This window comes from Psittacula echo (genome assembly GCF_963264785.1).
Source record: "Psittacula echo genome assembly, chromosome: 5".
NCBI lineage: Eukaryota > Metazoa > Chordata > Aves > Psittaciformes > Psittacidae > Psittacula > Psittacula echo.
The window spans coordinates 75650494-75667025 of record NC_137739.1 but is presented as its reverse complement, the minus strand read 5'-3'; the positions used below and the strand labels follow the sequence as shown (position 1 = coordinate 75667025).

General features: G+C 40.6%; 2 protein-coding genes across 2 annotated transcripts in view; one reads left to right on the top strand and one right to left on the bottom strand.

Moving 5' to 3' along the window:
- FANCM (FA complementation group M) overlaps positions 1-16532 on the bottom strand; it is a 73066-nt gene that overhangs the window by 52749 nt on the left and 3785 nt on the right. The gene's annotated exons all lie outside the window — the stretch shown is intronic.
- Positions 1935-11684, top strand: LOC308221514 (heme-binding protein 2-like; the record flags this gene model as incomplete). The annotated part of the gene is made up of 5 exons (XM_080618532.1): positions 1935-2163; positions 7768-7859; positions 9005-9146; positions 10455-10638; positions 11069-11684. 5 exons carry the CDS (start codon positions 1935-1937, stop codon positions 11238-11240), a joined length of 819 nt encoding a protein of 272 aa, XP_080474658.1. The 3' UTR covers positions 11241-11684.

The window sequence follows — 16532 nt, the reverse complement described above, 5'->3', positions numbered from 1 at the left end:
TGTGATTTTTGACAATTCTTCCGGTTGTTGCTTTTTCCTGAGTTTTTTCCCCAATCTCCACAACAATGCTTAGCAATCCTCTCAACAGAAATAATTAGCAACTATCCATTTGCATAACTACTGCTTGAACAAATGAGTTGAGGCTGTTTTCTGTGAGAAAGTGCCAGAATTATTTCTGCAGGACAGGCAGTAGAAGAGTCTCTACACGCTGGCCTCAAAAGGTCAGCTCTTCTCAAAAATCACAGTTTCCTGGAAGAAATCACCCAGAGCCAGGGTGCCCTCACTCGGTAGTAATAATCTGACTTCCAAAATTGCATGAAAAATACCTTTCCCACAAAAGTGAAGCCACTGTTTGCACTGCACTAGCATGTGATTAGACATTACCTGTGATATGGACTGATTCCCATTGCACCTTCGTTCAAGGTACCTACCTATGACCATGTAGCTGCCCCCCAAGGGAAGTTCAAGGAACTTCCCTTTGCGAGTAAAACCAGGTAACTGCCAGAAAACACAGTGCTTCAACATGATTTCAATGAATCCTGCAATTCTGTACACTAGGTAGTTGATCTTGAAATCAAATCATAACCCAACCAAACCCTAAAGCATTATTGCCAACATTTGGCAAGGATTTGCCTTCTCAGTGAATTTCAGATCAGAGCCTGTGATGCTGTCAAACTGCCCACAACTAAGAGGCCAAACATCCTTGCAGTAGAATTATCTGCTTCACTTGCTGTACTCAGTTCATCCCACTTTTCTGCAAAATATACCCACACGCTAAATCCACTAGGTCAAGACTGTTCTCTCAGGATGTTACCACTGGTAGTTGTTCCTCCATTTCTCAAAGAAACAACAGTCCTTGGCTGGTCAGCTTTGACTAACAGAAGAAACACTTTATTGGAACAGCAGGATTTCAACCTGTATTGTCAGAAGAGCACAGTCAGGACTTGCACAACTCTGGCTTCTGGGGCAATTAACACTTCATTTTCACACCAGGATCAGGCTCTGGGGAACCTCAGCTGAAAGATACTGGTCAGAAAAGAAAATAAAAGTGGAGGGAGGGGAGATTAAGCATCACATCACAGAGTCAACAGTTACATCCCTAACCCTTGGTGTCTTCCTGCAAGCATCTCAGTAGTGGACATGAGAGGACTATTTTCCTATTATCCTAAAATTCTAAAAGCTCAGAGGTTCCCCTTTCCTGCCTGCCCACTTATTTCACATTAAAGTTGCAATGAAAGACAACTACAAATAGAATTACAGACTCCACATAGAGCCCTGATTCAAATTCAGATCCTACTTTAACTGTCATAGCCATCCACAGGACAGGTCTGCTCATGCCTCTCTTTCTCAAGGCAGGTTTTCCTCAGCAATGGAAAAATCATGTAGCTGTCAACTTCCAAAGCTGGACTTTCAATAACGAAATGACCCATGGCTTTTGCACTCCAGACTAGAGCCAGTTTGGAATGACCTCGCAGACACTCCCAAAGTGAAAAACCTGTATTTCAAGCTTTATTTGAAAACATTAAAAGAAAGTCACAATAAAGAAGGACTAACAGGACCTGAAGAGCAGCAGGAAGAAAGAGATGATGAAGAAAATAGCTAAGAAAAACATACGAAACAAACTTCGAGGTCTACACTGCTTGGATCCTACAAGACCAAGGGCGAAGCTACAGACAGCGTCAGGCTGGCTGGCAAAGCAGCGCTGGCAGTGCCGTGCTCTCCCAGCCCGCGCGGGAGGGCAGTGCGGGGACAGCGCACCTCCCTCCGTCCATCCCTCCCTCGGCGGGGGCCGCCCCGGCGTGTGTCAGCGCTCCCCCCCGCCCTCAAATCCCGGGGGCAGGCAGAGCTCTTCATAAGGCGGCACGGCGGCGGCAGCGCGCCCAGGCCAGCCCGGAGCAGTCCAGCTCGCTCCGCTCCCCTTCTGGCCCGGCGCGATGGAGACTGGCGGGTGCCGCATGGGCACCGCGGAGCCGGGCGCCCCAGCGATGATCACGCTGGAGGACCTGGACGGGATGGCGGAGGAAAGCGCCGACTCGGCGTACCACAGCAACGGCAGCAGCCCGGACGAGGAGGCGGCCGAGCGCATGGAGGACGAGGAGCAGGAGCGGCTGCTGAGCTACTGGCAGAGTGTGGGCAGGGGGCACCAGGTGGACGTGCCCCGCGGTAAGAGCCGTCCGGGCCCCGCCGCGCTCGGGACAAGCTAAACCGCTTACGCCAGCAGCAGCCGGCGGGGTTTTAGGGTTATTAGAGAGGCGGGATTTCTGAGTTTACCGGCCGATACCGTAACCTTCCCGGCTATTCCTGACCTTCAGCCGCTGGGTGTCCCCCTCCAGCCCCGTGCGAGACGCTCCTCGGCGGGAGCCGGGCGGCAGTGGCAGAGCCCCTGCCAGCCTTCCCCATCACTGCAGACCAGAGGAAGCGTATCCTCGGGGCCGGCACCCTGCTGGTGTCCCCGAAGAGCTGTAGGGAAGGGCCGGGGGCAGCGCGGAACGACTGGTACAGGGGGATGCGCGATCCCCCCGGGGAGGGCCAGGGCTGAGGGAGATGACGATCCCACCGCAGCTCTGTACGCTTCAGAGGCATAAAGTCAGAGCAAAGCTTTGCGCAGAGCAATTCGAGAGGCTTTTCTGAGAGAAACAGATGTAGTAGTAGGGGACTGACCTATTTATACTTAAAAGAACTGATGTGAGATTTCAGTCTGAATTAAATATTTAAATAACTACCTACAAGACCATTCTTCTTAATATTTAATTACTACCCGAAAAAGCATTAATTATTAAATTGACTACATGCAAAAGCATTCTTAAGAGTATCTCCTGTACCTCTCCAAAAGGTTAGTTCCAAAAGTTAGTTGGATCAGTTGATCTTTGAGGTCCTTTCCAACCTCAATCTATGATTTTATGATTAGCAAGTTCTTTAAAGATGGTTGAACTGAAAGACAGTGCAGAGTAAACAAGTAAAAGGATTGACCTAGCTTTCTGACAGTAAGCCTCCCAGGCTTCTCTAATTCAGAAATGGTTTACTTTCAATTTAAGAAAAACTGAAGAATCTGAAAGCCTGTAACCAGTCAGGTAACTTACAACAAGCAGCAGAGTAACTGCAAACTTAGCTCACTGGGAGACTTGTGAATTTGCAAGTTACTTTGTGTCCTGCACAGAAGCAGAGGTCGGTCTTCAGCATCTCCCCTCTTCACCTTCTCAGAGGCCACAAAGCCGTAAAGCCTTGAGCAACATACTACTGCATATGACCACCGTGAAAAAACTGTTACTTAAAAAAATTTTCTATATCCCAACAAAACAAGGAGGGTACAGCCTCCTCTTCAGTCATGCCTAGAAGCCTTATCTTCTTTTTAATTAATCTATCTAATTAATCTATCTAATCTATCTAAAAAAATCTATTTTAATTAATCTATCTAATTATCTTCTTTTTAATTAATCTTAATTTAATCTTTCTAATGTTTTAACAATGAAAATTAACACCCTATCAGGTACTAAAAGAAAGTCTGAACAGAGTTCCATGGCTTGCCCTGCTCTCCTTGCCCCGTGAGGAGGGGTCTTGGGCTGCCCCACAACAGTGGTGTCATCCCATGGAGTTCAATACACACCCCAGCAGCTGTGGGTTTGCATGTAACCAGTGCATCAAACCTGACAGCTTCACCTTCTAGGAAAGGAGCGGGGCTCCAAATTTAATGCACAGATAGACACTAAGCTGCTCCTCAAGAGGAGCTTTGTGTATAAGAAAACCAGATTCCTTCCCACAGAATGATCTGGTATTCCAATACATGAAACAAGGGACTGAAATTCCCAATATCTATTAGACAAGCTCTCAAGTCTAGAAAACACATCAGTAGTATTTTATCACATTTTAGTTACTGAATTATAAAAGGTTTACTTTGTAATGCTAAGCAATCATTGCAAAAATCTATATTTTCTTTCAGCTTCTGCTCAGGGCTGCATGTCAGGAGCTGGTTACATCTCAAGTGAAACTAATCTGGCAAACCCTTAGGCTGTTCACATGGTCCAGTCAAAGTTCAACTCATCTGTTAATATCTCTGTTTAGCATCCAGTCAGCTGTAGTGTACTTGAGCCTCAGGGAACAGAGAGGCAATAGAGAGGACTTTTCAGGGGAGAAATTCTTCCTGGCACCCAGGAGCAGAGAGCCACTCTCGACTAGTGTGCCCCACCGAAGCTGCGGGCCTCACAATAAGAAAATACAAGAAATTTACTTGGCTGGCTACTGACTGCCAGCCTGGTAACTGCAGACACACATCCTGTTGTTAAGGTCTCAAGCGCTGTATCTCCTGTAGTCTACTGGTGAAGTCTGCAAAACAGGAACACTGCCAACCCTTTCATCAATAGTTCTGCACTGCCACAGGCTTTTACACTCATTTTATTCAACAGCATATCTTTCAAAAAGGTGGCCTGCTTTGTAGCGTGTCAGCACCTTTTACAGGTAACAGCAACACTGCAGGCATTCTAAAAAAAAAAAAAAAAAATAAATTCTAAGCCTCTGGGAGATGTGAACAATAGGTATCTATATGGGTGCCCTTGCAATTTATCACTGCTAACAGGATCTTAATCCTACAGCCTGACTGACCAACCTATGCCAAACCTCGCAACAAAAAGGTAAAAGAAAACAAAGGGTGCAGAAAAGTATAACCTAACTTCCTTGGCTTGAAAACTCCATTTTATCTACTCCTATTATAGTAGAGGCAGAAAACATACTACAGTGGTTACTTTTAAATTCCTTAACTCTAGTTTCAAGACAAGAACATACATTAACAAACAAGCTCAGGGAAGTTGCTGCAGGAAGCGTGCAGAGAAGGAGCGGAGTCTCCACCCCTGGATCACTGCACTGAAATCCAGCCCCAAGCCTGCTGCCAAGGTGGGGCTCGCACACACATCTCTCTCTCCAAGGTGCAGTTCTAGCAGTTCTCTTCAGCATGAAGATTTTGGTTCCCTGCATTACAAAGGCTGTCTCCCTCCTCCAGAATCACAGAGTTCTGCGTGAACTTTGTACATTATGTACATTATTAAGGGCACATCTGACAAGTACATCCCACATCAGTCAGACTCCCAGCAGGTTCAATTAGACACCAGTTAAAATATACCACAATTTAAATACTGCTCAGTCTTGCTGTTACAAACGTGTCTTGTCAAGCATGCCTCATCTATATAAATCCCTTTGTAATGATTTGCCTCATTCGCAATACCCACAGTAGCAACTGTCATTACAAGTTTGAAATGTAATTAAATCAAGCCTTTACCTACCTACATGGCTACAACTCCCCTTGCCTTTTTAGTCACACAAGTATTCAAGTTCGCAAGCGGGGACTGACAGATGACATGTAACCAAGCATCTCATTTGCCTTTGGGCAGTATAATCTCAAGTATTTTGTATAATCCAAATGTTATACTGTCGTGCCTGACGGACATGGATTCACCAACTGAAAAATAAAACTCCTAAAAGGACTTTAATTAGTTGTAATCCCCCTATCCCATGCATTAATATCGAAGAAAAAAGGAAAAATATAACACCTCCCCATATTTATTGGTAAAGGAATATAAAAATTGTTCTAGAATCCTAAAGTGTTTACTAGTTCTCTGTAGAAAATTCAGTGCTGAAGTCTAACCTACTTTCAATTTTCTCTCAGTTATTACTTACATTTTAGTCAGTTATTACTTACATTTTAAAACTTTCCCAATGACTTAAAAAAAATAAATCTAAAATTAACTGAAGTGCAGCTTTCTCCCCTTTATTAAAAGGATCTTTACTACTCCAAATAGTCTTAAAGCTAAAACCCCTGCACTGGATGCCAGGGGATGTAGGTTTGATTCCCAGCTCAGCTACAGATATACTAAGCAACCAGGTTAATTCTACTGCATCTTAATTCTCTTCTTCTCTGAAACTCTCTTCCTCCGACATCCTGCTTTTTCCACTGAAAATACTGAGGCATTTAAAACACCCAAGAATAAGGCTCTTATTTCATTGAAACTCTTCATGTATGTCCAATATATATCACAGAAATTCACATCCACACTTTCAAACACTGCACATAAAGATTCAAATTTCTAATCCTCTATCAAAGTACACAAATGTCTGTATTACTTCAACTTTGAAAAGCAAGGGACTAACTCTTCTAGAAGAGAGGATTTCCATTCCTAAGACTAACCTTATATTCAGAGTTTCAAAGCCTGTCTGTTAGGGATGAACTGTTAAGCAGAATTTGTTTCTGAACTGCAGCTAGAACTAATGTCAGGGCAATCATAGTTGCAAATATACCTAATCCAATCATACTTAAATGACAAAACTAGAAGTACTAGAAAATGCTAGTATTATCTATGCAAGTATAATATACTTGCTCCTTCTATCCATGTGAGTTTGGCTGGGAAATGTAACTGTTAATAAAGACAGGAGGATTGATAACGTCACTACACCTGGGAACAGGAGAGGTTTGCTCCTTCATTTCTTATAAATCGTGAGAATCTTTCAAAAAGTCACTGCACATTTCAGCTCCATCCCAGTACTGGTAAGTGAGCATGCAGGTGCTTAGAGTTCTTCAGTAACAGTCAACTATTAACACCCTCCTTTACCTAATGATCCGCCACCAAAATGTGCAAACTGAGACCACGGGTGACGATACATGCCAGACTGTGCTCTTGAGCCCTTCTTGTTCCAAGGAGCAAGACACCAGGCAACAGCAAGCATAAGCAGCATGCCAAACAGTGTCCCTATGAGCCAAATAATGTTGTTGCATCCCATTTTATCTTTACCAATGCTTTACAGTGACTGTGACTATTTGAGAATTTTGAACCGCTCCATATTCTTCTGTTATGTGCAATGGAACCTGGCAAAAGAACACTGAAACTTGTTTTGCTCTACTTTCACCTTTATACAATTTATGCTTCAATTTTTCTGGAATGTTAATATTCATTCTAAGTCAACAGTCTTCTGTCCCTTCCAAACAGAAATAAAAGCTTTCATCTAATGTATTTGGTGTCTAATCAGACATTACACAGACATAAAACTAATATGCAACAAAAAGCAATTAACGCAAATCTATGTTCTAATTTTTTTGTTAAGCATTCATGTATCTTCTTAAGATACAGTTCTTCATTGAAGTATACATTGAGGAATTTTAACAGGACACTTTTCCCGTCCCTCATCTACAGTTTCTGCACTTCAACCCCTCCCTCCACACCCTACCTTCACTTCCTCCCCTCCAGTGTGAGCACATCAGGTTCTCCCAGCTCCTTCTGTTCTTCATCCTGCCCTAACCAGCTGGGTGGCCCTCCACTGAAGTAACACCAGATGATTAGTAATGAAATGTGCATAATACCAAATGCTGAAGTAAAATACTGGGCATAAAACACCATTTGGAAATGCAAAGTCTCCACAGTAGTATTTCTTTGAATGTGTGAATGAGAGCAGCAAACTCAATTTACTTCCTCATGTGGATACACATGAATCCAACACTGAAAAGAGTTGCTGAAATGGGCAGCATCATCTGCATAAAGCCAGAAAACCAGTCACTTCCAAAAGCTTTCCACAGATGCCTATATAATTGCAATAAATGAGGAGTGGGAGAGTGAATCTGTTCCTAACAGCACAGAGATAGAAGTCAGTTAACCTTTTCTATCAATATTGAAGAGTAAACTGAAATTGTTACAAAGTCTCCTGAAGTTTAGCTAAGAGAAACAATGGAATGCATTTCATCCTTATTTCTCCAGCCTCATAACTAAAATCAGAAATGTTATTTTGTTGCAGAAATGGCAGAGCCAATTCAGCAGCTGACTAGAAATAACAATCCCCAGGAGAGACAGACTATCCCATTTACTCTGATCCAGCGCAAAGAAAAGGTACTGCTTCCCTCCCCAGCAGAGGTTTTCACAGCATTTTCAGTATGCATATCTAGCTTCCAAAAGTATGTTTCTTTATAAAGTTACTTTAACCATTTAGGATGTTTAACATCGTAAGTGCAAAGCATTCTAGCTCTCAGGAAGGTCAGAAGATAGACAGGAATTACAGTATTAGTGACATTTTATAAATAATTGAACCAAAAGACACCTTTTTTAAGACATTTTAAGACGTTTTTAAGACACTTATCAACTTTGATATTCCTGTTTCCTTCATTTAAATCAATGCATTTGCTTCTTTACACATCCATGCTAATAAAACATTAGCAAAAAGTACTTGAAAAAGACAAATATCTGAATTTAAAACCAAGAATGTACTTTTGGATGACGGGTCATAATCAAACAAAGCAGCAAACTGTCAACCCATCTTACCAAAACAATCTTATCCTCTAATGAAAACAGAAATTGGTGCCCAGCAAATTTTTTAGCGCTCAGGAAGTATGCAAACAAGTGTCTATCCTTAAATACATGACAAATCAAGAAAACCTTTACTAACCATATATCAAGCTTTCTTGTCACATTTATTTTAAATAAATCCATGTAATGCAAATTTATAAATATCTCAATTTGACTGAGTGTATTTCATCTAAACAGTTTGGGACTCCTGACTGTTGCAATTAAATTCACGACAACACTGCAAGTCCAAAAGATGACAGTTCCTTATTTTAAAGGAGAACTGCCTAGAAGCCTGTAGAGATAAATTCTGGACCAAAATCAGCAGTATCTCCCCTCTCAATTTGTATGAGAAAGGCTTAAAATTCACATCTTCCTTTCACGATCATTTCACTGACAACTGAAAAAAAGATGCAGTTACTCTTGTAAGAGAACACACATGGCATTGGTTTTGGATGCCCACTTATGCTAGCTTGTAGCTTGAAATGACGCACATGTGAACTAAGTGTTAAAAAGTATGCACTTAAGGTAGAGGCTGGCATAGACTTAAAATCATTCTCATGCTGGTCATACACCTAGAGAAGTGGATGTCTTGATGCTGTAAGTAAAGCACTGAAATACTGGTTGATTTTTATTTGCTCAGGGGTTTAGATTATTAACTTCAATTAAAAATGATTATTTTACTGTGTTTGCAGCTTGGAGATCTGCTTTATGAAAAACGTCAGTATGGAAAAGCCAAATGGGCTTGTATAAAAATGAAAGAGAAACAGTACGAACAGAGCATATGCCTCGGATTCATGAAGCTGATGAGATACATCTGTGAGCAGAACTCCTCAGGTAATTAGTACCACAATTCCACATTAATGTTAAAATGTTATGTTTATGCACTACCTCCTCCTAATCGGGGAGACTCTGATTTGCTTTTTCTAAATACCCCATCCTGTTTACTGGGACAGTTCCCTGTAACAGACTCTGCAGCAGAGTCTGAGCCAAAGGGCTGCTCCCTCTGCATACAGGCAAGAAGCAAACATCTGTGGGAAACCATCCATGTTTCTAGGGTATTGTCACCATCACAACCATCTGGGAATTGTCACTGGCTATTTCTGTAGGCTGTCAGCTATAAATTAGGTCTTTGTTATGGAATTTTAGTGAGTTAGTTTTCCCAGCAGTGCTGAAATCCCCTATTCTAAGAATATATTCAGAGCATAAGCCAAAATAGACAATAATATTTTGCATCCTTCATTTTACTTTATGATTCTCCAATTGTGCGTGTCTGAGTGGACACCGAAAAAGCATGTGGCTGCAGCCTGTTTTCCAGAAAGATAACCCAGTTTTAACTCAAGTACTTTAAAACAATAGCAAGTCCATCATGTCCTTGATAGCTTGTGCCTGCACGACAAATGTGCATCTAGTTTCCAAACTGTTTTAATCTGGATTCAGCTTCCAGACATCACTTTTTTCCCCATTCTCCAGTTGATTCAGAAGTTTTGCAACACACAGTGGTTTGTTCTGTAGTAGTGCATCTGCTATAGTCAAATCAACCCTTTATTTTCTTTCCAAGAAACCAGAAATACTGATCACACAAGCTTTTCCTTAGTTAGGTATTTCCCCCACTCTCCCCATTCTTTTAACACTTTGACATGGATTATAAGTAATTTTGGCAACAGAACATTGCAGTTTTGTTTTCAAACTACATACAAAAGCAAAGTTCCCACTCCTAGTCATCACTGCTACTGCACAGGCAAAACAGTCAACCTTCTCCTATAGCATTGCAAAAATACAGCAACATTTTTGGTAATTGCAAATCCTAAATGAATTCACAATGCAGCCCCCTTCTCTTACTTCTTATGTTGCTCTTTGTTCCTAAATATTTCAAAAGCAACACAAGGTCAGTTTACAAGATAAACACAACCTTCTCTTAAGGGAGAAATAAGTCAAACTCCCTGCCCTACACAAAGACAGGAGAGCTCACAAAATACTACTTTTTATACACACAGGCACACATATTTGCACACCTAGGTTTTTTACATATATATACACACATACACACACAAGCTACAAAGCATAATAAAATGCCTGTTTCAAGTTAGAACACACAACTCCATTTTCTAAAACATCCTACTGAATTCCTGTCTGTCTCCTCAGGACTGTACTTGGGGATAACAATACCCATTGTGACCATAGTCCATACAAACGAATCTCAATCTGAGATGAGACAGTCAGTGACAGTAGCATACTACCTGCCCGAACTGCTGCAGGATGAGCCACCTCATCCTTTTGACTCTGACATAATCATTGAAGAATGGCCTTCTACTATCGTTTATAGTAGGTAAGAAACATTTTAATTTTGTTATAGTAAAATCAGTAAAGAGATGCAGTTTTCAATTTGGGCACATTACATCTTCTCAGTCAAGTTCTAAAAGCTAACAAACAGTAAAACTTGGCTTTCAGTAATTGTTAAAAGCTGCCTGACTTATGAAACAGAGATATTCAGGAATTAATGGTTACCAGCTTACTTGGTAAAACAATGCATCTGTAAATGTGAGCTATAACAGCATGTCAAAACACAGACTACATAACTGGGAGCAAAGCATCTGAGGTATCACTGAAATTTTAAGAAAAAGCTGTTTGCTGATCAAGATCAGTAACAGTTAAGTAGTATCATCTGTGAAACATGACTAACTTAGAACAGACATTCCTATACTCTGGAAAAAACTTTGGATTTTAAAAAGAACTTGATATCCAGTTGATTGTTACAGGAGCTTCAGAGGAATCACCAATGAAGACTCTATAATGAGAGAAATAAATCTGTTGGCGGAAATTCTGGAGAGCCCTGAGTTATGCTTGCAGGATACATTCATCATTGCAGGATACACAAATCCAGCTGCTGCCAATCGGCACAATGAGATATGGTTCCTTCAGAGACCATAGCCTCCACATTCCTGATGCTTGTCAGTCACAAGGTTCAGCTCTGATTTACTGGCAGAATCTTACAGGTGAATTACAGGAGACTAAATGTCAAACCCTCAAAGATTTTATAATGTGGTTTTTAGCCAGGTTAGCGAGGTAATCACTCCAACCTGATAATTCAACAGAGGTAAACACCCAAAACACTTTCCCATGCCTGCTTTTACAGTTTTTACACTATTTTTATGGAGATCTGTAGCACTTTATAAGTTAGTTCACCTTATTTTTTTTTTTTTTTTACAAGATAAGGGAGGCAAAGACCTCTCTGCTTATCCATTTCTAGTATCCCTAGACTGCCTGCGGCTCAGGACAGCCCCTGGGAGCCCTTGGCCTGCTGTGGGCACCTGGTACTGCACCAGCTGCACAGAAACCCTGCTGGGGCTGCCCATGGGACACACATGAAAACCACCTCACATGTGTAGGTTCCGCTTTGGAAAAAGAGCATTCAGGTCTTCATTTCAGAAGAGAACTACCAGGTCTAGACCACTGGGATTAAACCAAGGAGTAAGAGTAGGTCAGCGCTGACTGCTTTGAATGTCTTCATCTGTGAAGCAGATATTCTTAATGCTTACCTCAAAAAGCATTCAACCAAAGTACTTTCAACCTTGAGAAGAGGCTGAGGTAGCAGAATAGACCTAATGCTCATTAAAGATTTGATAGCAAAGGTTACAGGTTACCTTAATCACACACTCAGAGTAATCCCCTTACTGTATCTGGCATTCTTAAATAGAATGTGGTTATTCCTAACACTTCAGTTTTCTAAACACTTTCTTCTTGCAATTTTGCTGAATGTTAAAACACTGCAGCTGAAGTAATTTGTTCAGTACTTTTTGTGCTCTTCTGGCTGTTTCACACTATTAATGTTATAAATAACATAGTATTTCACAGAATTACACATGAAATTCCCAATCTCTGGCATTGATCTGATCCAGCCCTCTGCTGAAGAGAGGCCAGTTCTACTGGCACTGCAGGCTGCCCAGGGCCTCACAATTTTGATTTTGAGTATCTCCAGCAACAAGGAGCCCATAATCCCTGGGTCCTGTGTTCCAGTATTTGACCACCCTCACTGTGAGACTCTTTTTCTTCCTGATAGCTAAATTTTTTGTGTCATAGCTTGTTTCTTTTACCCTTAATCCATATGGCAATTCTTCAAGTAGACAACTGCTAGTCTAGCATGCTGTGATTGAAAGACAAGCTCACAAAGTCCTATACACATCAGAAGGTCTGAAAGCAGCATTTGTGCTTTGCTGTTTACTACAGTTACAGAACACCTCTTAAACTTTAGAATCAGGGTAGCAAACAGTGTTGCTCTCAGAAAACCTTTCTTAATGTCTCCCCTTGCAGGTATGATGGTAGAGTTTAATCTTCACACTTCACAAAAGTAAACATCTTTTTATATAAAAAAAAGTAAGCATAGTATCAGCATTATTTGCCGATTACAGGATTTAGGCTTTAAATAGAGCTTTTGTGTTCTTCAGTTACAACATACAAAACAGCAACCAGAGCCAGTGTCTGTCAGCCTACAGTAGAGTTAATTGGCAAACAAACTGGATAATGTAGTCCATTATGAGGAAGGTCTCAACAACTTTAAGCCTCCTGGTTCCACAAGGCACTCTGCTGCACAAAACTGGCTTTATGCTTAACCTAAACCCACTGGCAGAGCAGCAGGATCAGAGAGTGCTGGCTGGCCCTGGCTGAGCACCCCTAAGGCTGATAAAGGTTCCCTCCAGTGGCTGCTGCTCACAGGGTCCTCAGAGAGACAACAACGAGAAGGGAGGGCATGGACTCGGATGGAGAGAGAGAAGAGCCTTAGTTTTAATGCAAACAAACTGAAAGTCTTTGTGGGGAGAGAAAATTATTTTAAAAAAGCAATCATCACCACCTTCTTCTGAAGGTCTGCTATCCCTGACTGTTCAGATACCCCGCGCTAGCCCTGCACAAACACTTGTATGGCCACAAATCAATTGGAGGATAAACTGATGGGGGGAGGGGATCACAAAAAAAATTGTGGGTTTGGGACCTTTCTTATTCCACACAGAAAGCTCTCAAATCTGGTCTGTCTAAAAATCTGTCTCTCAAATCTGATCTGATAGCACAAAGGCTCTGCCGGTTGTGGCAGCAACTAGGAATCACTTTGTCTGATGTGCCAACTTAAATGCACGTCAAAGTATTTCTTTCTTAAGGACAAGGCAATGAAGGTATCTGTCATGTCTGTTATTCCTCTCAATTTGTCCAAGATACAGGATCATAGCTGGGGGAGGGGGAAAAGGTATTTAAAAAAACCAAAAAAAAAACTCCAAAAACCAAACCAAAACCAACCAGACTTCCTTTTCACTATCTTGAATTATTTCCTGTTTGATTTTTATTTATTTTGCTTTTTATTTATTCTGAACATTTCCTCAGATTGTTGGAAATTCCAGACAGTATTGACATGAAAGCTAACAAGTTAATGGAAAACAACAAGAAGTTTTTTTAAAACTGATTTGCACAGAGACCCCAGGGAGCCATCAAATAACAGGTTTTGTTTTGCCCTTGGGCCCCTCCCCCCAAGGATTTTTATAAGAGCAAATTAAAACAATTTTCATCTTTGACAATATTTTATGGCTAATTAAAGAGTTTCTGTAATTTGATTGTTTTTGCCAGTTAGAGAAATCATTTTAATGCTTTGCCACATCAAATATCAAATAGTCATTGAAGTAGCTGAATCACCTCTCACACTCATACAGTACACAAATAAAGTACTAGGCTGTATTTAGTTTACATTTTAAGCATGTACCGCAAAAAGCATTTGCTGTCTTTTATGTCTCTTTCCATAGTCAATCTTCACCTAAATAATGCTTTGACTCAGCTACTTGTAGGTATGTTATAGATACATTCTTGTTAGTCAAATATAAAAATAAGGTATTTATCTGACTGTGCTGATATCCTAACTGCAGCAAAGTGTTCAATGTTGTTTTATGTACAACTGTGAATTTCAAGATAATATTTATTTTGACTTATGTTAGATGGCTTCTGCTGCTGATAAAGAACCAATTAATCTCAAGTTTGAAGATACACTTTCTGGCTATGAAACATTGTACCAACATCTGTAACTGGCCCTCACAAGCATGGGCACAGTGAATTGCAGTTTCTAACTGGCACACAATAAAGTTTATTTAACAGTTAATCCAGTGACTGCCAAGGAAAAGTTACTATTACTCAAACCCAGTATTTCAGAAAGTTTGAAAACGTCATATCAAGCACGATTACCTAACTCCTGTTATCAGTATAGGTCTTGTAATCACCTGTGGCTCTACTTTGTAAGCCATTAGTTACTGGATTGTCATTTTTAATTTGAAGTTATTAGACTGTCACCATTCAAAAGAGATAAAACAGAAATCACCCATATTTTTTGAAGACTAAATGATATAGCCTTAACAGACAAATGTTGTCCTGCATACTGTGTATTTTTCAAACATGCTTAGTGCCTAAAATGTTTATTCCAGCTATTGTGATACTCAGGGCCTTGCTTATTGTATGTATACAAACATAAATGTGTTTTTTCTGGCATTGTTGCATTGTGCTGTTTTACACTGTTCTCCTTTTTCACTGGAATATCATCTTGTTTACTGTTACTGTTTGTCAAAATTAAAGATAATGATCTTATTGTGCAGAGTACACCTGGCTTTCATTTTTGTAACAGACACACAAGTATATGTCTTTCCTTTGAATAGCAGCAGTCACAAATTGCTACTTTGATTTTCCAAAAGCTGTTTAAGCCCCAAATTTGAAATGGTCACTCTAAGACACCCCCCAGATTAACTAACTTTAAAACCCCCATACATTTTTTGAAATAAAGATGTACAGTTGGAGCTACGCATTTACATGCTGTAGCCAGCAGGTCTGCCAGCAAACTTGCTACTCCTCATTGCAGAAGCCATCCGCAACCCCATTTTTGTCAAGCATCAAGCACAGCCTCCCAAAGTCCTTACTGCAGCACAGATTGGGGTAGGACCGGTTTCAGAATCACACAGAAACAATGCAGTACTGAAAGAGTGATGTACGTATTTGAGTTTCCTCCCAGATCCTGATCTCATTCAGAACATGCTTCACAGATGATTCTGTTGACAAGGGACAAGGATAATGCAACATGCATTTGATGGATATGTAACTTAAGTGCAGGGCATGGCCCAGGTCCATCACTGCGTTGCAGGAAACTGCACAACTACAGAAACACCTCTGCAGAAACTGAAGTACAGAAGCCACTTTGCTGAGGTCTCTAAGACTAAGGCTTGGCTTACCTTCAAAAACTGGAAAAGGCTGGGGCATCATCTTTTGACACCCTCTGTGCTGCCACAAGTTGTATTTTCTAGGTAAAGCAGTAGCAATACAAATGTAAATACCAGATCAAAAAAAGGAAATAGAAACCACTGAAGCCGCAATGACAATTTAGTCAGCATCTGTCTATACTCCTCAATTACACCAGCTTAGCCAAACCTACCTGCTTATTTCAGCATAAATCTCATGGAGTGTAAAACACCTCCAATGAAATCCCTGCACTCAGTACAAGCATTCAGAGGCACCTATAGTGATAGAAATTATCTTTAAAGTTTTTGCTATCTTATCAGTGGAACTTCCTCATTTAAATTCCTGGTTTGAAAACAGCTGACCTAAATCAATCTAGAAAATGAATAAACAAGTTTGCCTTCCAATGGTCTTCACAAACTACACCAAAATCATTTAACTTTAACCAAAAGCATACTCCAAGGTCACTGTCTGATACTAACCTAATCCTACTTCTTTTTTTTTTTGTTGTTTCTTGCAAAAACAAAAACAAAAACCCAAACAAAATCCCAACCATAAATTTTGAACTTTTCAAAGTAGTATCTTACGTAGCACCATCTGTCTACCAATACCTTACCAAGATGACACAGACCATTAAGTCATCATTGACTAGCCAACAGTTCTAGCCCCTGCTAATCTGTCCTAAAGTTGGATGTTACCTACTGGTAAAAAAACAAAAAACAAACAAACAAAAATAATCTCAAGAGAAAAATAAATAAAAACCCAAGACCGAAACAAACAAACAAAAAAATCAAAGAGAACTAGGTATCCTTACAGGTGAATTTAGGATCTAAAGAATATTCTTAACCAGAGAAAATGCTTCAGTCAATATACAGTTTTCACAAGGCTACTCTCAACATCTTAATCCTACTAAACTCAGCCAAATTGAGAAACCCCTAGTTTAGGTCTCATTTTAATTTTGAAAGGACTCCT